Source organism: Lytechinus variegatus, chromosome 7 (genome assembly GCF_018143015.1).
Source record: "Lytechinus variegatus isolate NC3 chromosome 7, Lvar_3.0, whole genome shotgun sequence".
In the NCBI taxonomy this organism is placed as follows: Eukaryota; Metazoa; Echinodermata; class Echinoidea; order Temnopleuroida; family Toxopneustidae; genus Lytechinus; species Lytechinus variegatus.
This window is the reverse complement of record NC_054746.1, coordinates 43,404,725-43,428,144: the sequence shown is the minus strand read 5'-3', so window position 1 is coordinate 43,428,144 and position 23,420 is coordinate 43,404,725. Positions and strand designations below refer to the sequence as shown.

General features: G+C 35.9%; 1 protein-coding gene across 1 annotated transcript in view; it reads right to left on the bottom strand.

Moving 5' to 3' along the window:
* Positions 1 to 1,190: 1,190 nt before the first annotated feature.
* Positions 1,191 to 23,420, bottom strand: part of LOC121419450 (thyroid adenoma-associated protein homolog) — a 65,898-nt gene continuing 43,668 nt past the window's right edge. The window contains exons 38-39 of the mRNA XM_041613929.1: positions 2,052 to 2,166; positions 1,191 to 1,864 (exon numbers count right to left, since the gene is read on the bottom strand). Of these exons, the coding sequence (XP_041469863.1) occupies positions 1,191 to 1,864; positions 2,052 to 2,166 (789 nt within the window). The remainder of the gene's footprint in view (positions 1,865 to 2,051; positions 2,167 to 23,420) is intronic.

Below are 23,420 nucleotides of genomic sequence, written 5' to 3'. Positions count from 1 at the left end.
GTAATTGGTTACATCTAGTACATGATAGGGCCCCATACATGTAGAAAAATATATTGATGGACTGGTTGATCAATATATTCATCGAAGGTGAAAAATACAAAGATTTTGATCATATCACATGAGAAGCTATGGATCAATTGTGCTTGGCTACCTGTCTTGGCTATCTAATATTGCACAATATTAACATTTCAAAGAATCTTCTGAAAGAAATGATAAACTTTATTGATACATTATACTGAAAAGAAGCAAATTTTTAGGACTTTTCTCTCAATGGGGTAGAAGTGTAGAACCTTATAGTGTCCAAAGGTACGTGGATCATACCATGAACATACTAGCATCATGAATATGATTACCATATGAAATATGACAGATGCAATTCACCTCTTACAAATAAAATGAGATTTGCATTAATTGTTATACGTGGGAAAGTCAGAGTACCATCAGGCATTGTCCTGGTCTAATTCAATATGACGAATGAAAATGAATGCAATTATAAATCTATTGATTTGTAAATAAGAAAACATAGTATCAAATAAAAATGAATGACTCTTTCGAAGAATGTTTTGTCATGTAGTAAAAGCTATGCTGTGATAATGGTATAAATCTGGGAAAGCATAATAACCCTAGTAAAGCCGCTTCTACAATTGCGACATCTCCATTTTGCAAACGATTCACAAGATTCTAAATCTGCATTGAGCTAGAGAAAACAGTCTAATACAAAATTGATTGCAGAGTTGGTGATGGTAGTTACACATCTATCAATGATGAGGATATATCCTGAATGACCTATTCAGGGTTTATCAAAAAAAAATTCTTGATTTAAAGATGGCAGAAGGATCCATAGTTTAAAAACTTTAATCAAAACTTCGATTGGGCTGGGGTTGAAGATTGATAGATGAAGATATGAAACCAATCTTAGATGGATCTAATTTGGTTTGAGCTGAGATTAAAGATGGTATAGATTAAGATAATAAGCCAATCTTAGCTGGATCTTACTTTGTTTGAGCTGAGATTAAAGATGGTATAGATGAAGATATGAAGCCAATCTTAGCTGGATCTAACTTTGTTTGAGCTGAGATTAAAGATGGTATAGATGGAGATAATAAGCCAATCTTAGCTGGATCTAACTTTGTTTGAGCTGAGATTAAAGATGGGATAGATGGAGATAATAAGCCTATCTTAGCTGGATCTTACTTTGTTTGAGCTGAGATTAAAGATGGTATAGATGAAGATATGAAGCCAATCTTAGCTGGATCTAACTTGGTTTGAGTTGGGATTAAAGATGGTATAGATGAAGATATGAAACCAAACTTAGCTGGATCTAACTTGGTTTGAGCTGAGATTGAAGATGGGATAGATGAAGATATGAAGCCAATCTTAGCTGGATCTAACTTGGTTTGAGCTGAGATTGAAGATGGTATAGATGAAGATATGAAGCCAATCTTAGCTGGATCTAACTTGGTTTGAGTTGGGATTGAAGATGGGATAGATGAAGATATGAAGCCAATCTTAGCTGGATCTAACTTGGTTTGAGCTGGGATTGAAGATGGGATAGATGAAGATATGAAGCCAATCTTAGCTGGATCTAACTTGGTTTGAGCTGAGATTGAAGATGGTATAGATGAAGATATGAAGCCAATCTTAGCTGGATCTAACTTGGTTTGAGTTGGGATTGAAGATGGGATAGATGAAGATATGAAGCCAATCTTAGCTGGATCTAACTTTGTTTGAGCTGAGACTGAAGATTGGATAGATGAAGATATGAAGCCAATCTTAGCTGGATCTAACTTGGTTTGAGTTGGGATTGAAGATGGGATAGATGAAGATATGAAGCCAATCTTAGCTGGATCTAACTTGGTTTGAGCTGGGATTGAAGATGGGATAGATGAAGATATGAAGCCAATCTTAGCTGGATCTAACTTTGTTTGAGTTGGAATTGAAAAGGGTATAGATGAAGATATGAAACCAATCTTAGCTGGATCTACTTGGTTTGAGCTGGGATTGAAGATGGGATAGATGAAGATATGAAGCCAATCTTAGCTGGATCTAACTTTGTTTGAGCTGAGATTGAAGATTGGATAGATGAAGATATGAAGCCAATCTTAGCTGGATCTCTTCATTTTTGCTGTTGCCCTCTCCTTTATCAAACAAGCGATCTTCAAATTCCTGCAAAGACAAAAAAAAGACACACACAAAATTACAAATATAAAAGCATGCAACACTTAATAATTCTACACAAATAAGAGGAAACACCCCTCCATGACCTCTCTCACCAGGCCACCATAGCATGAACAGTAAAAATGCAGAAGCCTTAGGTGGACCGTGGAAGTGCATTGCCATTACATGTAAACGAATAATACGATATGAACGTTTCAAAAATCTCTACCATCGCAAAGTCAGCAAAATGAGCCCTTAGTTACTCAGTTCATTGAGAGTTGAGCAGACATCACTTGACATTTTAAACATACACATTAAAAACAGGATATAACTTCAGACCATTGCATCTTACTATGTTCTGATGTATCTCATCATAAAGGTGACATCATTTCATGGGCTCATAAACTTGTATAGGAATTTGAATATAAAAATATGTGCAGAAATCATTGGTGGGCCTATATCAAATGGTCACGGCCATATTACACTATGGCAAGAACCAATAAGAAACCCCCTCATATGACATACCTTATAATCAAGTATAAGAGATAGTGAGGACCGAGGGGGGGGGGTACTCGACAAAAAAAGTATTAGGTATGTGCCGCGGGCAAGACAAAAAAGGGGGCCTTGGAGTGGGCTAAAGGGCTTCGGAACTACAAATGTTTATGAAAACAGGGGTCCTTGGAACGGGTCGCCTGTGTGTGAGTGCGCTTGCGTCCCTATGGAACGTGCATCGCAGCTAGCCCGGCAGCATGGGTACCGGGTTCATTAGCGCAGAGGCGATGGTCGGACAGCACTCTGTGGTCGCTTTTCACCAAAATTGCAGCTCATTGTAGCAGATCAATGCGGCCGGAACGGCGTAACGGAAAATATGCGAAGCTTTGGAGCGGATTTCTTTCTTCTTTTTATAGGACAAAAATGCTATGGAACGGAAATTTGAGTGTTAAAATGGGGGTCCCTTCCGCAGCACATACCCACTATGCATTATATACTGAGTGCTGCCTCCCCCCCGTATATCATCATCGGTTTTATCATTTGCATTCAGGCCAGGGTGTCAATATAATGGTCTTGTGAAAATATCAAGTGCAAATTTAATATGTCAGATTTAAAAAAGAACATTACATCTGAATTTTGTGAAGTTTTGATGGAATTCATTTATTTGAATTTATTCACATGAACCTGCTGTTGAGTTGTATTTGGCATTTAAACCAGATTATCTGTCACCATATCAGAGTCAATGAATCAAGACTAGATCCTGCCCATCAGTTATACCCCTCACTACAAATATCATCAAATTAAATAACCTGTTAAATGTCAGCCTGGAAATAGAGCCAGGCATATCTTGTCCTTTTGGAAATTTGTAATGTGTGGTTGTATTTCATCTACCAGAAAATGAAGGTCAACATTCTACTTTTCGCTGATATGCCAACAAAATAAGTGGAACTCGGCTGGTGGTTACGCCTGCTTTATATGCAGCGGTCTTCATTGGGCTTCCAAACAAATCGTTTCAAACTGACCCCTTACATTCTGTTATTTTTCTTAGAAAATGCTAAACTGAAATTTAATTTTATCCAAAATATTTTTAAAATTAAAGTTGGTATCGATTCTCTAGTTCAGATGAGTATAAGATATCTTGGGATACATTATGACCTCGGTGACATTTGACCTTGATACCCAATAACTCGTCAGATCATCATCACCCTAATACATGGATCAAATTTAAAGTTGAGGTGTGGAGTGGTTCTTTAGTTGTGAAAACAAGACAGATTGATGCGCAAAAGACCTGAAAGCATTAATGCCTCTGGCATATACCAGGGGTGGACATTTGCATTAATTACACCTTAATCACTATGGAATGTGTGAAATTTTAAATGTATAACAATATCATTATTAACAATCAAGTCACACATGGTCGAATGATAAATTAGTGCATAGTTTAATTGATTTTCTTCCCATAAAATTCAACCAGGAAATGGGCAAAAATAGCAACAAAACTAGAAAAAAAAATAGTTTCCCCTGAGAGCGATAAATGACTGTAAAAATTATGAAAACGGATTCTAAGTATAGAGTTCAATAATAATAACAGTCAACCAGCTGATCATTCCTCCAAGTTTAGCTCCAAATCAGACCTATAAGAAATAAAACAGACCTAAAGGACTTCTGGGAGTGAATTTCCCAGGATACGAAAAACTGGATAAAGAAAAAAAAAACTGAAATCTATCCTTGGCCATGAATCAACCCAGTTGGTAAACCAATTTCCATGTCTAAACAAATGTAAAGTCAAAGCTAGGTTGAAAACAATACATTATCTTATACTACCACCTGATGAAACGTCATATGCTGCCAAAAACACATCAATTCTCTTTTTGTTTTCTCTTTCAGAGAAGGCATACTAAACCTGTATTTAGAATTATTCTTCTTCAACTCTGTATTGAAAGTCTAACCACCTGTGCTTTGATAGGACATTATTCGCGAGGGAATAATTCCTATGTTTTTTTATAGTTTGTGTTTTTTTTCTTTGAATGTAGGAATCCTGTAAGAAATCAAAAGATAAGACTATATGATCCATAATACAATTCACATGGATGCTGGTGATGAGGATTGATGCTTTACCAAAGGGTATTCTAAATAAAAAGAGCAATATTTCAATTCATATGTAGAAACATGCAGACATTGTATGAGATGCAGACAGTCTGTTTCTAAGTGATGCAAATTATCTGTCATCCCAGCTTCTGCACAGCTTCTTTTTTTTATCAGGGGCTCAAGCATTCCTTCCTACTGGTAGCAGGAAGCCAATTACTTTACTTGGATTGAGAGTGGCAAATACAGGTAAATGCCTTGTTAATGGACATGAGCGCTATAAGATTTATCCACTGATCCTTAACATATCCACATATTATTCAACAATTTAATCCACTAGTACAATAAGAAGCAGCCACACATTGTTTTTATGGAAGGGGCTGGACTGGCTTGATGACTGAAAGTTATTCCATGGTCACATTTGCTCTACGGCGAGTCGAAAACGGCCATTTCAACATTTTTTGTACCAATTATATAGGTGGTTTGAAATAAAGTTAATAAAACGGCTGTTGTCGACTCGCCATATGGCCGCCGTAGATCAAATGTGACCAAGCTATTAACATCATCTTTTTTTCAATTAAAGATAAGGGTATGACAGAGTTCCACAACTCGGACACATCTTCATTCTTTATTTTTAAATACCCCCTCTTTCTCTTTTTTACACTATTTTTTTTTTTTTTGGGGGGGGTGAATATTTATTGCCCCCTGCAGTCCACTCTACGGCACTGCCATTGATTACAATCATTATCTGTACCCATTATTTCTTACTAAACCTTCCAGATCTGACGGAATGTTAATAAAATAATTCTAACCTAAATCTCGCCTTTGAAGGGATGCTCCGGGCTGAAGATATTTATATCTCAATGTAGTAAAATTTACAGAGCAATATGCTGAAAATTTGATCAAAATCAGAAAACAAATAACAAAATTATTGAATTTGCATTTCTCTGGTGAAACAGTTCTAGGCCTGTCTGTAAATAATCATTAGGTGGGCTAGTGATGTCATATCTGCACTTGTTCTTTTGTATTTAATTACATCAAATTTGGTGTATTAAAAAAATTCTATCAAGAACTAAAACAGTGGGATTTACAACTGATTAAGTACATTAGTTATTTCTTGCTGCAACTCATTTCATCATAATGGAGACACATCATTTACACATATATGAAAAAATTATGATTTCATGTAATAGCATAAGAAAAAGGAAAGTGGGATGTAACATCATGCAGCCCACCTAATGAATATTCATGAAGACATGCCGAGAACTGTTTCACCGGAATAATGCAAATCTTTGAAATTGAATAACTTTGTTATTTGCTATCTGATTTTGATGAAATTTTCAGCATTTTGCTCTGTGAATTTTACTCTATTTATTTAGATAGAAACATCTTTAGCCCGGAGCATACCTTTAAACAAGACCCTGTGTTTGTTATGATATTTATATCAAATGCTTATTGACCGGAAAAAAAGACAATTCGTGAAGAGCCGGGTGAAATGCGAGGATTGCGTGCCCAGTCACAGGGCCTCTGGGAACCCGACTAGGATTTCTAATGTTAATCATGTTTCTGACTTGCGATTATCAACGAGCGTATCATTCAAATCAATGAACCCTGTATGATCCTGTACCACAGAAGTGAACTTTGCCGGTCCCATGACATTATCAACACCAACGGTGCAGAATGGCGCATTAGCATGCTCATGAATAATGCATACATTTATGTCTCCTACGGATTCCAAAAGCCCTCACGACCATAAATGTTGCTCGATCTTGCGCTCAACCGAGTTGCATATATTCTCTAGTCTCCTCTTGGCCACTAGGAATGCAGCCAAGTTGCAAGGCCATGTCAAAAGGCTAACCGTAATCTAACATTCAACCTATACCCCTTTAATGAAAATCACCCTAAACATACTGGACCGAGTCTGGATTAGAATATCTGTGAACCTGTTAATAAAAATAGTGCAGATGAATTCAGAAGTAGTTTGTGTTTTCATGAATGAAGCAGCAAAATAACTCAGATTATTATGAAAGTAACCAGCAAATGTTAAAGCACTGGAAATTTAATGTTTAATGAAACTGTTTGCGGATAATTCAAAGCCACATGAAATTGACTGCAGAGTAAAGACCAATTCCAAGAGGAGGTAGAGTTGGATCTCTTAATAGCAATACTCAAATAGTCCAGACTGTTCTGATCTGAAACCTTTCATGAAGAGAATACCCGGTAGTCCACGTCCACAATTCATGAAAGGGGTATAAGTCAAAAATTATAAATTTTCTGAGGAGCTCAGCCGAGCTAAAGTGAAATAAATCTCATAGTCAAAGAAAACAATGCATGACTGCACATAATTCAATTTAGGCCTTCATATGAAATATCAGTTCAAATTCACAAATCCTAAACAATGTTGGACCAATCTCTGGAATACCCCTGGAGCGATCCCATTTCATTTCTGGTATGTGTGTCTTCTCTTCCATGAATAGGATCGGTTCCATGACAATAGCTCCGATGGAAAATATACGCATCAAGTCAAACCTAAAACCACCTAACCTCCAAACTAAATAAACCCTATGTTACGCAACGAGTCAGGTGTGTTGCTATGTCAGAAGAGAAATAATCTTGTTAGGCATATTTCTAACCTTAGGAAACTAGCTCTGACTCTACAATAGCTGTACCCACACCAATATCATGGGTATCCTCGCTTCTACAATTTTGTTGAATGTAAAGTTTTGAAAATTGTATGCCTGAAGTTCATCAATTTCATCTGGCATTCTCCAATGATCAAAGTGGCACTGTATGAAGGATGCCGCAATAAATACAATCTACGTTCTGTTGGTCTTGATTTCTAAATTTGGATTTGATTCCTCTCTATTCATTTCTACTTTCTTTAGGTTGGTTATTTTGGAGAACAATTGCAATTTGTTGATGGCATTACATGTCAGTAAGTGTATGGTCTCCCGCTGAGTCTCAAATCTCAATAGGTGGTTTCAGACTGCCTCAAAGTTCGTCAGTTCCAGGTATTCTCTGATCGGGAAATTTACCCTGATCAGAAAATACCAGGTATTTTGGTAATGTGAAAGCAAACTACGCGTAATTTCCCCGAAAGAAAATACCCGCTAAATAGTAGGTACTTGGCGAAATTACGAGAACTTTCGCGGGGATTTTTCCAAGGTCGCAGGTATTTTGGCGATGTGAAAGCAAATTACGGGAACTTTTAACCCAGCGTGTCGTTGGGTGCGGCGCCGTGGGTGGCTGCTGGGCTATTGATTTTGAATCTCGCGCCTTGCCTGCTTATCAGACCTTACTGTGCATGCTCGTAACTTCAGGAACTTATCCCGAAGGGGTATGTTTCTGGGCGGTGTGAATGCAGGAATAATTAATGGGTATTTTTCAGCCTAAAAAAAGTTCTCGTAATTAACGGGGATTCTTGTGATCGAGGCGGTTTGAAACCACCTAAAGGCAACCCAAACCACTCACTTGCCTTACAGATTCAACCTGTTACCAAGTGTACAAGTAATGTTCACACTGTCACACATTTCCAATGTGGAAGATGATTAATGTACAGAATGTTTCAATGCTATTTAATCTTTATTAATAACAGACCAGACTGAAGGGCCTATAGAACAGAAGAATAACTGTATAGTGATTAAAAATTGAAAAAAAAGTTTTGTTATATTCAAGTATTAATTGCTAATTCATTCTCTCTTCCTCATTCTACATGGACATGATATGAGAATCATTGAATTGATAACTTTATTTATAAATCCTGAGTCGCTCCTGTCATGTTTCCACTTACAAGATAAATCTGAAACTTATCACTCTTCTGTCAAATTGTCTGTGAGTTTATGGACCGGCATAAACCTCAGCTGGTCTTAAAAAAAGAGTTGGAGATAATCACGTTCAAAGCTTTTAGTTTTTTTCTGATGCTCACAGCTTCGTGCTTTGAAGGAAACCACATCAATTATTTAAAGGATAAATAGTATAAATTTTATCATTTCAAAACATGACAATTTTGTTAAAAATTCGAATTTATTTTTGTCAATATTTCAAACGAGGTGCAGGTCTGCATTGCATAAACTGATTATTTTAATGAAAAACAGGAAAAAAGTCACTCCATAAAATGTATCAAAAACAAAAAAAAAATGAACAAAAATCAGGTTCACTCCTGTTAGTAAAATCATCAATGAATTATTCAAAGATGAATGCTCTTGTTTATTAAGGAGTTGCTTCAATATCAGTCATTAGTCAAAGATAATTCATGTCCTACTAAAATGCCTATTTTTTATGCTGAGACCAGCATAAAAATCATATTGATCTTATCAAGATCCTTAACCACAATAAATAGGGGAACAGGAAAAGATTTGATATCATCAGCAGATTGTCTACATTGTAAACTATAGGCCTAATAATAAGCATGGCTGCTTCGGTGCATTCAAGGAATTTCTTCCTAACAGGTACTAATTTACTACACCTGGGTGGATAATGGCAAATGTAGATAAATGCCTTGCCAAAGGACACAAGTGCTGTGGTGGTAATCAAATCCCTGACCTCATGATTAACATCCATATCATCTCTGCATATAACCAGCATACAAATTCTACCTTGCATGAATAATGTACTTGAACTTTAAACATACATTCTAGCTGTGGTAAAGATCCCAAAATGTTCAAGTGTTCATGTTTTATGTAACATGTATGAAATCAAAATGGCGTAATTGCTATTAATGTAAAGAGCAAATTAAGCATGGGAAAATGAATGAATCTTACAGCAGAATTTGAAACCGCTTTTAGGTTGTATTATCAGGCATTACTAATTTAGAATGGGTGAATATTTACCACTTAAAACAACAACTTTATATTCATGAAGAAGAGGTAGAAAATGTTTGGATAATACGGAGGAAAGTATCATAAAGTAATGACTCCCATAGGAGTTACCCCTCAAGGGAAAATAAGATGCTGTATATGGGCATGAAATGACTCCTTAGGGGCGGGGAACATAAAACCAAACCAATGTCAATTCCAAATGAGTTCACCATAAATTGTGGGAAATAAATTATCAGCAATGCAATTTCAAACAGTTTGGACAGGAAAGGCAATCCACCACAAAAAAATGGACATGATTTTTGTTGTTGTTAAAGTTCCTGCAAAATACTAATCTGAGCAATTGACTGTAATATGGTATTCCTCGTAAAAGATGAATACTAGACTACGAACTAAATCAAATTACTGAACAACTCACCTTGTCAACATTTTGCACACCCCCACAAAAAATGAATAAATAAAAAAAAAATCAAAACCAAATATCAGATCAAAGTAATAAAATCTTCATCAAACACACTTAGCACAGCCACTCCAATATGTGAAAAAGGTACATGACGTATACATATCAGGTTACATAATACATATAATCAATTACTAGTAGAATTTCAAAGTAAGAAAAAACGGTTACATGGTTGTACGGAAAGAAGTCTCATCCGTGTAACGTCAGTGCATCATAAGTAGAGCTGGGACCAAAATTGTTAGCCCAAGAATATATGTAACAGAGGTAAATCATCTCAAGGTGCCTTGTAATTTGTAGATGCGAAGGTGACTTCAAGGTCAGATGTTTCATGTGTAGCAGGGATCTTACATTAAATAGCACGGGGAGGCAAGTAGTAATCAAATCTTTTTTTCTTTTAAAACAAATCTTGAGATTAGAATGATTAAAATCATCTAAATTATTATTGTAAGGTCCAAATGAAATTCAATGAGATCACCATGGTATCCACAAATCTCTCCGAAACACACATTTGACAATGAACTTTCACACCTTCTATGAAGCTATCTGGGTTAACATTATTAACATTCATTGTAGCGTAGTATCACCCTTAATGAGAGTTGACACAACTTTCTTGGCAAGAAAATAAACCCAACAACAGATGTCAATGGCATGCTGCTTTGCTGTTAAAATTATTAATTACATGTTTCCTCTCATGTTCATACACATTAAAACAAAAGAGAAAAAGACGGGAGATAAACTGAGAGGGAGAGGAGGTGTTAAAAAGAGAGAGAGAACGATAAAAGGAAAGAGAAAGAAAAAGAGAGAGAAAGAGAGAATACAGATTTTCCATATTATTCCTAAAGGTTATACTGGTGGCACATCCATTTGATTAGAATAACAGAAAAAAAAAGAATCAAGCAAGAGATTGAATTGAATATTAGTGCATATTTCATTTTTATTTTGAGAATGAGGAAGCTATGATTTGCATAATTGGAGTAAAAATTGAAAAATGTGAAATATCACATGATAAACTTCATTCCGCCAAAATTCTCTATCACAAATCGTCCAAATTATACCCTTGTTCCCTTTTTACATCATAGTACAAATGATCACTCACTCACAATGACTGGGTTAATGCAAAAAGGAATATTTCTTTGATTATTATTGATTAATCTGCTTCATTACAAAGTGATATATTGAAAGTAACTTCTAATCATTTCCTTGGAGATTATGCTGCAGGCTTTTAAGCTAACCAACAGTTCATTGATATTATTGTTGTTCTCAGGGTTCTCAAATAGAGTCATTCATTCACATAAACATTTCATCTTGACTTTAATTTTTTGTTTCTTATAATCACATGATTAAATTTCCTCTCCATCTTTAAGACTCCTTTTTGCCATCAATTAAACTACTTGGATGTTCAACGCTGTTAAAAGGAAATATGAATCAGGTTTGACCTGGGTAAAATGACTGAAAGAAGGTTGAGATGGTGCCCCTGGGTTTTGGTACTGATACCATCATTGAGTGATCCAAACTAATCATACTATGCTGACAGCTCTACAACCAACCTACCAAACAAAAAATTATAACTCCATGGTCTCAATTAAAGATAAATTCCAGTATTGGTAACGATCTCAAAATGACTTTTTACAGAATCTAATATAATGACCACCCAAGTGTCTGTTTGTATGAATAAAAAATATGTGCCAAAGGATTCTGGAAGAAATTGTGTAATTGCTGAGCAAAATAAGCGCGGATTCGGTCACTTCCGTCGGGTCTTTATTCCAGCAATAATAATACACTGTCCCACGTGTGCCTATCTGTGTTAGTGAACTTCAGTGTGAACATTATTCAGCGTAGATTTCAAGATTTCACAAAGTTCAGTTTATGTAACGGTACCAGATCTAGATCCTCGATGATATACTGACAATAAGCTTGGTTTTTGCAGATTTTCTCATGAAATCAGTGTTTACTGCAACTACTGGCATTTCTCTTTAAAGTTGAAGTGTTTTGAGAATATTTCTCATTGAATTTATTGATCTGATGTGACATGTACATCAGGTTTGGATTCTGAGTACAGGAATGAGTTGCTTTCAGACAAGACCCTGTGATTGTTTAAATTAAATACCACTGAAAGTCACTGAAAAGAAGACTAATCACAAAACCCAGAATAACTTGATGTGTTAGTCTAGATCTGGATGTTAATAGTTATTTTGTTTGGAAAACCCTCATTGCAAAAATAATGTACACAGCATGCCTAATCTTTTGACTTCTCACTCTCTAATTTAAAAAAAAAAACAATGTTTCAGAATAGTGTAAGACACCATTCTCACTACTGTCCTAAAACTAGTTTACTGGAAACTAGTTTAACGTTTAATGAGAATGGTCAAAGCGGTCTCGGAGGCGATGTAGTTTTGAAGATCACTTTGCTTTGTTAAACTAGTTTTAGGATGGTAGTGTGAAAGGTGTCTAAGGAGAACGGTGTCTTATTTGGATTTTCAGTATCTTGATAAAATTTTGTTAACTTTAGGAACTCACTGGGAAAAGTCAGGTTCTCATAGATTTGTGGTTATTTTGTTTATCATGTGAGTCTGAAAGTATATTTTGATTGAAAATTCTTGTTATTTTGCTTTGGACCAGTATTTAATTGGAAATATTGAAGAAGGATTTCATTTTCAGGGCTATATTTCACAACCTATATTGCATAAATCTGCAGCATTTGTTAAGATTCAACATAGCAGTAAGTGGAGATGTTCCAGAGGCTCTTTTTTATTTTCCAGGGCTCTTTTGTTAATTTTCAGGGTAATTTTTTCCATAACACAGCTCATACAAAATCTTACCAACTTACCTGTGAATGTCAGAGTAATAAATAGTCCCAAAACAGACCTTTATTTCTGTCAGAAAAGTTGCTCTTGTGTGAAAACCCTCTATTGCTCTTGTGTGAAAACCCTCTTTACATCCATCAGAGTTAAGGGAAAATATGAATTTGACAGATTAACAACTCAAGGTATTATAACTATGATTATTGTTTCACCATGAATAAGTAAGATTTAAATGATACAGGTCAAATTGAAGTTATCAGGTGCTGAATCAGACAAACAAACCTCAATAGATGGTTTCAGACAACCTCAAAGTTCGTCAGTTCCTGGTATTCTCTTATCGGGAAATTTACCCCGATCACAAAATACCAGGTATTTTGGTAATGTAAAAGCAAACTACTGGAACCTTTATCCCAGCGTGTCGTTAGCGCAGGCGCCGTGGGTGTCTGCTGGGCTCGTGATTTTGAATCTCATGCCTTGCCTGCTTACCAGACTATACTGCGCATGCTCGTAACTTCAGGAATTATCCCGAAGGGTATGTTTCGGGGCGGTTTGAATGCAGGAATAATTAATGGGTATTTTTTAGCCCAAAAAAATTCTCGTAATTTAACAGGAATTCTTATGATCAAGGCATTCTGAAACCGCCTAATCATAGAAGAGAAAAACCCAGAAAATAGAGCTACTATATTTGTATACAATGGTGTTCCTGACTTCCAGTACTCATTATTTATGCAGAATATTTCAAGCACTTGTTATTGGATGTTGCAGAAAGCGACATGGAAAGGGAAAGGAGTGTTGTGGATATCCATTCTATGAATGATATAACTTCAGAGTAAAAAATTAAACTGATGGAAGGGTGCAATCAATTCAAAAAACAATAGCCCCAGGAATTCCACTCCTGTATGACAACTGAATTAATTTTTGTTTAATTCCATCGTAATCTATTTTTACTTTCAAATACAATAAAGAGCGTGATTAAACCAGGGACGTGAGATTAAACCAATGATATTTCTAGATGGTCTTAACCCAAATAAGATGTTGATGGGGGGTGGCTTACCCCCATCAACATCTTTCATCATAAATCTGTAATGCGAAAAGTTCATAAGCATCATTCCACAACTTTTTTCTCCAAAGTCATATGCAATTTTTTAGACCAAATTTGCAACACAAGGTGTGCTGTTCTAAAATTACCTATTCATAAGTGGTTGTCAAACCCAACATTGCTCAGAAAACAAGAATCTGTTTACAAATCCGATACAAATAGTATTTTTACCCTAAATTCATAAAAATATTATTTAGTACACCTAGTTTATGGTCAAAATAAATTTGCCAATGATTTTTGGCAAAAAAAACAAAAAGATACATACAAAATAAAAAAATATATAAGAAAAATATTATATTGAAAAATAAATGTGAATTATATATTGGAATACCATTCTTACATACCAATATCACAAAAAAGTATAGAGGCCATTAGATCTATTTCCAAGTATATAAGTTTCAAAGAGATGAGTGGTCTCAGACTTCCTAACACTGTAAAACCTTGACCCAAGAGGCCAGAGCTTTTAAGATTTACACTAACACTGAAAAATTTGTATGAACTTTGTGTTCATACTGGGGCTGATTCATTCACACAACACCAAAAAGAGTTCAAACATTTGCACAACAAATGCCCATGTTTAACTGCTGTGATATGCTAATGTAAAAGGGGGGGGGTGGAGTTAGTGTTCATGTTGGAGTTATCAATGGATCTTGAATGTGATCACACAAAAACTGAGTCAAAGTTTTGAAGTAACTTTTTGCCCTGTCAAATTTTAACTTTTTATGGCTAAATCTGGAAACAATATTATTTCAATAAATGATAGACCTCTCATAATATGTAATTAATTTCCTTAACTGGTTTAAATTTTACTTTCACATTTGTAAAACAACTCCCAACCCCCCTATTTATTAAAAAAAATCAATTTCTTTACAATGAGGGGATGGAGAGGGGGAGATGATAGCTGCTCAAATAACCTAGCCTTATGTGGAATCACCTGAATATGAAGAGAATAGTGACATATTTAATCTCAACAGACTTGTCCTATATGGAATTAAATTTGAATTTCAACTTTAGTGACAAACCTTATCAACCCCCCCCCCCCCAAAAAAAAAAAAAATAAAAGAATTTTTTTTAAAATAGATAAAAATCAAAATGATTTTTTCTCCATTTCTATCCAAGAAGGGTAGGGTACTGATATGACTACACTAGCTGCTGTAATAACCTTGACTGATGAGGAATCACTCAAAACCCAAAAGAACAGTAAGACTATGCCTTGACAACATCTTCTATCATCACTGGTATTATTATTCCTGGAACCAAGGGAGAAGTCATTTAATCTGGACACAAGGCTATCTAACTTGGTGGAAAGTAAGGAATGGAGAGGGAAGGGGACAAGAATAGCTTGAGTCTCTAGGCTCAACAAAGTCAGGTTCACATTGCTAGAACTTGTCTTTCTGATCAAAACTAGTAAGCCCACAGCTTCTCTCTGCCTTGATGAGTCTGATGCTATTACGCAAAACTTGTAACTTACGGCCATGGACCTATCACAAAGACTTGAGAATGTAGAAAAGTAATTGGGGAGTTGCACAAGTGTGACTTTACACAGGCTGGTAATTGCCAATTGGAGGATATCCACATTAGTGATCTCAACATTCAAATGCTCATAACTTTTGTTCAATTTTTCTCAAAAATTCATTAAATAAATCTGTTTTCACACAAGACAACTTAACAGAATAATTTTTCTTCTCAAATTTGATTTGTTTTTTTACAGTCCTATGTAATAACATTGCTGCACAAAGGAAATTTTGAGAAGCAGTCATAAAAAAAATATATAAATAGGCCTATAGAGCAAATTGCAACCCAATACCAGGAATATTATTTCTTGAACTTTTTTCATTCTTCTTTTCTTTCATTAAATTTGTGAATTAAAGGGGAAGATCACCCTGAAGAAAACTTTATTGTCAAAATAGAACAAAAAATAGTAAAAAATATTGGTGAAGGTTTGAGGAAAATCTGTTAAAAAGTAAGAAAGTTATTAGAATTCAAACTTTTGGATTTGTGACGTCATAAACGAGCAGCTGCCCCATGTGTTATGTAATATAAAATGCATGAATTTCAAATTTTGTATGGTTCCTGATGACTTAATTTTGTTTTCTATTCACGATAAAGTGTGAAATGATTTGTCTATTGATATACAAAAGGTACAGTGAAAACCATTTTCAATTTTCTGAGAAAATGACATTTCTTTGATTTTTTGCCATTCACTATGTATGAATGCTGCTCGCATATGACGTCACAAATCAAATAATTGAAATTCTAATAACTTTTTAATTATTTGATGAATTTTTCTCAAACCTTCGGCAATATTTTTATTATTTTTTCTGTTATTTTTACAATAAACTTTTTGTCAGGGTGAACTTCCCCTTTAAAAGAACAAAATTTATAGTGAAATTCATTTCTTTACTAATTAGGCCTAATACAAATTTAACTCCCACTTGCTTTTTATGCTTACTAAGTTCATGCTACAACAACGCACCTATCCAATAAAAGAGATCATAATCATCTCAAGATATCTTGTGGCAAGCAGGAAGGAAGGAAGGAAAAGAATATAAATTGTAAAGGTTGAAGATGAAGACGATAATGTCTGCAGGTGCATTGAGATTGACATCATCCTTACCCATCAAGATATAACATCGTGATAGTATGAAGAAATTGACTATTCATGTTTACTTCTCATTCATTATCAAGACAGCTTTACAACCTGACTAAGCGTACGTTTATCATCTATTTCTTGGGGAAGAATTCCGGTTTCAAAACATGTTTCAGGGTATTATTCATGCAGATGATACACACAAAGCTGTTTTAATCATGAAACTAAAATCACAAAAACTTTTTTCTTAAAAACTATGGAACATAATTAGATACTTAAATAGCAGAACCTGAGTTCCAGGATTCAACCATGGACTGCTGGTAGGTCCATGATTCAACACAGTGCATCAATATGAATAAACTTAAATTTAGGTTGCAAGGGCTTATTAATCAAAAACTTTTTTTATAAGCTTTCTAAACTGTGAATTTGATACATTGATCTTCGTGAAGGAAGAGGAGAAAGTTTACACTTAAAATTGTCAGAGCAATTTGATAAGAAGGAAAGGATGGTTAGGGAGGCAGTAATCCTACTGATATCCTTCACCCACAGGCAATCATCAAAATCAATATCCTCATTGTGGTTAATACAGGCACTCCATTCCTGGAGCACTTGACACCATGCCTTGTGATTGATAGTATGGTTGTACATAGCACTCAATGCAATCATTCATGAAACAAATAATTGATATCAAACCATTGTGTTTCAGGGCCAGAGGATGATTTCATCAAGCGACTTGTCACACGTTCCCATTCATAAATATCCTTTCATCGTTAAACATCGTTACGTGCAAGCCTTGCATGCTACTTGTGGGTGACTATTTTTGCTACCCGCAGGTTGCCCACATTGACAGTACCTTGCATGTATCTCCCAAGCAGTCGCCCACATAAGTGCACTCAAGGCTGATTTGCACGCAGAGAAATTTTGAGCATGCTCAAAAAAAATTTGCGGGTGATTGCCCGCAACGCTTGCATGGAACAATGTGACAGGACCTTAAGTATCTTATAGCAGTTCTTGGTGAAAATCACTTTAGCCCTGTATCCAGAAATATGGTTATACTTATTATGCCATGGTCTAACTCTGTGTCAAAATTATGGTAAGCCAAATATTTTAAAATTGTATTTACATTGTATTTCCTATCCCTTTACTTGGTTCTTTCATCATTTTTTTAATGAAGAAAACTATTTCAGTAATTATTCCAAGTTAGTTATGATTTGAGTGTCGAATAAGTTGACAAATTGGACATGTGCTATAAAAAAAAAACGTCACAATTGGCTATCCATAGTTAAACCACAACTTTATACCAGAGTTTAAATCAAACCGAGTTCAGAATACGGACATGAGAGTTTAAGAAACTACTGAACAGTGTTGTATGCCTCGAAGCCAGAAATTATGGCCTCATCCTCAGAGCCAAAATTCTAGGTTTGCATTTATGCACCATTTTTTACCCAAAAACCATGATTCTGCAAAATCACGATTGCATTTAGTAACAAGTGGAATGCCTCTTGCCGTCTCACCTGCATCACGCGATTCAACATAACAGCAGTGGTGACTTTGAAAACGACTGTAACTCACACAAGATGTTCAGTGATACTTGGTTACTCTTATTTCCACGTTTTATGAATTAGACCAATACACTTACAGAGATAGGATGGTAATTCAACAAATACCCCCAATGTGGCCAAAGTTAATTGATCTCACATGACCTTTGACCTTGAGCATGTCACCTGAAACTTGCACAGGATATTCAGTGATACTTATTCTCTTATGTCCAAGTTTCAAAAGTCAGATCAATAAACTTGCAAAGTTATGATGGTAATTCAACAGATACCCCCATTATGGCCAAAGTTCATTGACCTTGGACCTTGGTCATGTGAACTAAAATGCGCACAGGATGTTCAGTGATACTTGATTACTCTTATGTCCAAGTTTTATGAACTAGACCAACATACTTTCAAAGTTGTGATGGTAATTCAACAAATACCCCTAATTCGGCCAAAGTTCATTGACCCTAAATGACCTTTGACCTTGATCATGTGATCTGAAACTTGCACAGGATGTTCAGTGATACTTGATTACTATTATGTTCAAGTTTCATGAATAAGATCCAAAAACTTCTAAAGTGTTGATTGTAATTCAACAGATACCCCCAAATCGGCCAAAGTTCATTGACCCTAAATGACCTTTGACCTTGGTCATATGACGTGAAACTCATGCATGATTTGGTGATACTTGATTAACCTTATGTCCAAGTTTATGATGACATTTCAAAAACTTAACCTCAGGTTAAGATTTTGATGTTGATCCCCCCAACATAGTCTAAGTTCATTGACCCTAAATGACCTTTGACCTTGGTCATGTGACATGAAACTCTAATAGGATGTTCAGTAATACTTGATTAACCTTATGGCCAAGTTTCAGAACTAGGTCCATATACTTTCTGAGTTATGATGTCATTTTAAAAACTTAATCTTAGGTTCAGATTTGATGTTGACACTGCTGCCGCCGTCGGAAAAGCAGCACCTATAGTCTCACTCTGCTACGCAGGTGAGACAAAACACCAAAGCGAAAATAAACGTTTTTCAAATCACAAACATGAAACACGGAAAAGGGGCGTTTGGAAAAATTTTCTGTAGAATCACAAACGAAAAAGGTTGAATAAACACAATGGTGATTTGAATCATAATTCTATGACTTCACTGTGTCAGGCTACTTTCGGTTTGACTCTTGCCAGCTCAAGGCATGAACTATTATGTGCTATCCATGCATTTCTTGTCATCATCTTGTCATTTCATTGTGCATTTAACTTCAAGTTCTGTGTTTGGTCATCGTATCATCCTTTGCTTTTCTTTTTTGGGGGGTCATGGCATCAACTAGTAAATGAAGTAACTGGACAATGATCTCAGTTATCGCTGAGTTAACACTAAAACAGTGTCAATATCAAATTTGATCCATTACGAAAATTTCCCGTTTGATTCTCGACCTCACTTCGGACTGCAAACTGCGGTCGCATACCCCATTTTGTGTTTGGGAAATCTCAAACAACTTTTCCAACCCCGATAAACCCATCTTGGCCAGGTAATCCCCTTGTCTCGATTTCACCACCACGGGCCAGCTAAACGAGCGTTGAGCCAAGGACGAAATGATAAACAACAACAGCTGTGCTATTACGTAAGACTTGTCTGCCTGTAGAAGGATCTTCGGAATGAAATTATTGTATTCGATATTAATCACGTTTTCAAAGGCATATTACATTCAGACATCCAATACTAGTCCATTTTCAATTTCGAACGAAGAAAATCGACCTCGAAATAAGGAAAGTATGCGGAATAAAAATTACGGTATGCTTAGCATGCAAGGACCGCGATGCATCCCATCTAGTTTCTGTCCGATCCGTACAGCAAGAAAATATGGGATGCATGCCGTTCACTCGCGCAACGATACAGTCTTAACGAAAGAAAGGAAGGAAGGAAGAGAGAGAGAGAGAAAGAAAGAAAGAAAGAAAGAAAGAAAAAGAAAGAAAGAAAGAAAGGAAGAAAAAAGTTTCTATCAACGCGTGTATACATGGAACTCCATGCACTCACCAGAACACACATTGCAATCCATCGTGTGTGGCCCCCTGCTGTGACCGTTGATGCTGGGGTGTATTATCTTCGGACCGAGGTCAAGAAACAGGTGTTTCTATACTTAAATTTTATGCTTGAGGGCAATAGGGTTTTGAGAAGAGATTTGATGATAAGGGAAACTTGGGGTATACTGCTCTTAAACACAAGATTTTCGTCATGTACGCTGAAATTCACTTCCGAACACCATTTTCTATAAACAAGATGAATAGAAATAAACAAAATGAGGTATAACAGACTGAATTCTGGAAGCAAAAAAAATTGTTTTTTTCGAGAGCTGAAACACGCACAAAAAAGGTGACCTATACTTAGGGTGTTAAGCCGCGCACTGTGATGCGCACTGGATAAGCCCAAATCCAAGGAGAAACAGTGTGAGAATGAAGGTTGTCTAAACCCTGATTCTGTGGTATGGTGATTCATGTTTGTGTTTTGAATCATGATTTAAATTACGATTATGAATCACGATTGCATTTAGTCAAAATTGAAAATAAATAGTTGTATGCCTCAAAGCTGGCCGCATCCTAGAGGCCGGTCTTAAGGCTGGATAATGCATCCCCGGCCTCAAAGCCTGAGCCATGTCTCAGCCTCGGCTGAGCCGGCCATGGATACAACACTGCCACTTAAAGAGAAATTCCAGTAGTTGCACTAAACACTGATTTCATGAGAAAGTCTGTAAAACAAGGCTTAATTGTCAGTATATCATCGAGGATCTAGATCTGGTACAGTTACATTAACTGAACTTTGTGAAATCTTGAAATCTTCGCTGAAAAATGTTCACACCGAAGATCCCCAACACAGATAAGTGCACGTGGGACAATGTATAATTATTGCTTAGAGCGTCGGGCCCGATGCTCTACCCGAATCCTGTGCTTATTTGCTGATTTCTCAGCAATTACACAATTTCTTCCAGAATCCTTTGGCACATGCGTTTTATTTATACAAACAGACACTTTGGTGGTCATTTCATTGGATTCTGTACGAACTCATTTTGATATCGTTACCAAAACTAGCATTTAACTTTAAATGGCTATGTACTTTCTCTCTTTCTCTTCCTTTCTATATCTCTCTTTTTCTTTTCCTTTCTCCTTTTTTCTCTCAGTCTCTCATCTTCCTATCTTTCTATGATTATCTTCCTCTCTCTCACCTCTCATCAAAATGGCTTTCTTAGAAATGATCTTCCACCCAATTTAACCTTTCCAAACCCCGTGAAAATGATAAATATCATCCTCCTCCCACGCCAAACCACATGCAGAGTATTAAGATCTTTAGCCCACGCATTATGACTGAAATGTCTCAATTCATTGCTCAAGCAACAGCAATTTAAATGTGGCAGCCAGAAAACCAATAATTGTAGGATTACTTATCCTGTCTTGTTAATGAGCAACATTTCCTCTTCTAAACTATCTATGAATTATAATCTTAAACAAACTTTCTCCAGAAGGCTAATTAAACATCATTACATCATGATCATCGTCTAAATGATTTCTTTCTTTCTTGATCTAAAGGTCATGGAATGTGGGTCAAAGTCGCTGCACCTCTAAAGGGGTGAATCAGGTTCTCAAAAATGAAATGGAATATAACAGTTTTTTCCTTTCTTCTGCAAATAACTCTCAGGAAATAACTTCCCTTAAACTTCTCACAGATCATATATTGAAAATACAAGTGGAACACTTTTCCTATAAAGCTTGTGCTACATACTTAGTATCTAAATATTTATGAAAATAAAAACCTAATAAAGAGATAGTATTATTAGTACAGGACTTTTAAAAGTCCCATATGAAGAAAGAAATAGGCACATAAGGTCACTGCCATAAAGAAGGGGGGCGGTGTTCTCCAAATCGCAATGACCAAGAAAAAACACGGAGGGGAAAGACAATAAAATTAATTATGTAATAATCTGTACAACAAAATTTTAAAATGGCCAATTTGTTTGCTCACTCATTTTGCCTACTTGCTACTTTGCCCAATATGCATATTGTGCCCTGTCCCCCTCGAATATAGAGCCTCATTATGCCACCATGTATAAGGCCATCATATATTTTTAGCAATAGCATCATAAAAATATCATGAATATATTGAATTTTCAGAAGCGACAATATAGGCAGGCATCATCTTTAATTGAATACAAAGACACGTTGTTGATAACAATTATCTTGAGTACTTATCTATGATGTGGGTCTGATGTCTGTGGGTGAGTGAGCAATTGGTGTGAACATGAGCACTTGCTATCCTATCTAACCCCTATTCACACTGTAAAAGACAGATAAGGACCCTGTTCCCAATGATGAGTGACATCAGATAACGTAAGTACGATGCTGGTACCTGTAACATTCCCTCCCTCTACCAAAATGTATTTTATCATCATAATGACATATTTCATATTTATTTCATTATCACATTGTATATTTCATATTTTCCATTAAGTTTTATTAAGGGTTGAAGATAAGTTGAGTAAAGTTCAATGATTTGGAGGTCAGTTAACATAAGAGGCTTTGAAGCATATCACACATTAGAGTATAACCCTTTCATTGATTCCACCTCAACAGAGCTACCAAGTATCAAGCATTTTGGACTCTTGTTCATCCCTTCAAATCTCTGTCTCACGCAACTATCACAGCCTATCCCCATATACATTGTACACAATGTCTGTGATCTCACTCAGATTCACAAAAAATCTCACGCATAGCTGGTCTTTGAACTTGGCATCTCTGCCTCAAATAATCCAGGTCAGAAAAGTACAGATCCGAACATAAAAATTGCAAGATTTCTGCAATAGTGTGCATTACTTCTTTACGAGTGCAGTAAGGAAGTAGTGTGGACTATTAAACGTCATAGTAAAGCACACAATGCAGTGTCATGGTGTTCATAAAGCATGTTACCTCTGACCACAGTGTCTGCACTATATTAGAAGGGTTTATTTATAATTGGTCTAATGCCGATTCTCCAATTACCAACCCGTCTATTATCATTTGGTCTACCATCAGTTCGTCCATTATCCACATGGTCTTATTGCAATTTCGTCCACTCACCACTTCATCTAATAACCAGTCCATATACTATTTGGTCCAAATGGTCCATATACCATTTGGTCTAAATGGTCCATATACCATTTGGTCTAAATGGTACATATACTATTTGGTCCAAATGGTCCATATTCCATTTGGTCTAACTGGACGAAATCAATGAAAAGATAATTGTTATTAGACCAACTGGTTATGATACGAAATGGTCATAGACAAGTGATTAGACGGAGTCATAGACATAGTGATTAGACGGAGTGATTATTGGATCAAATGATTATT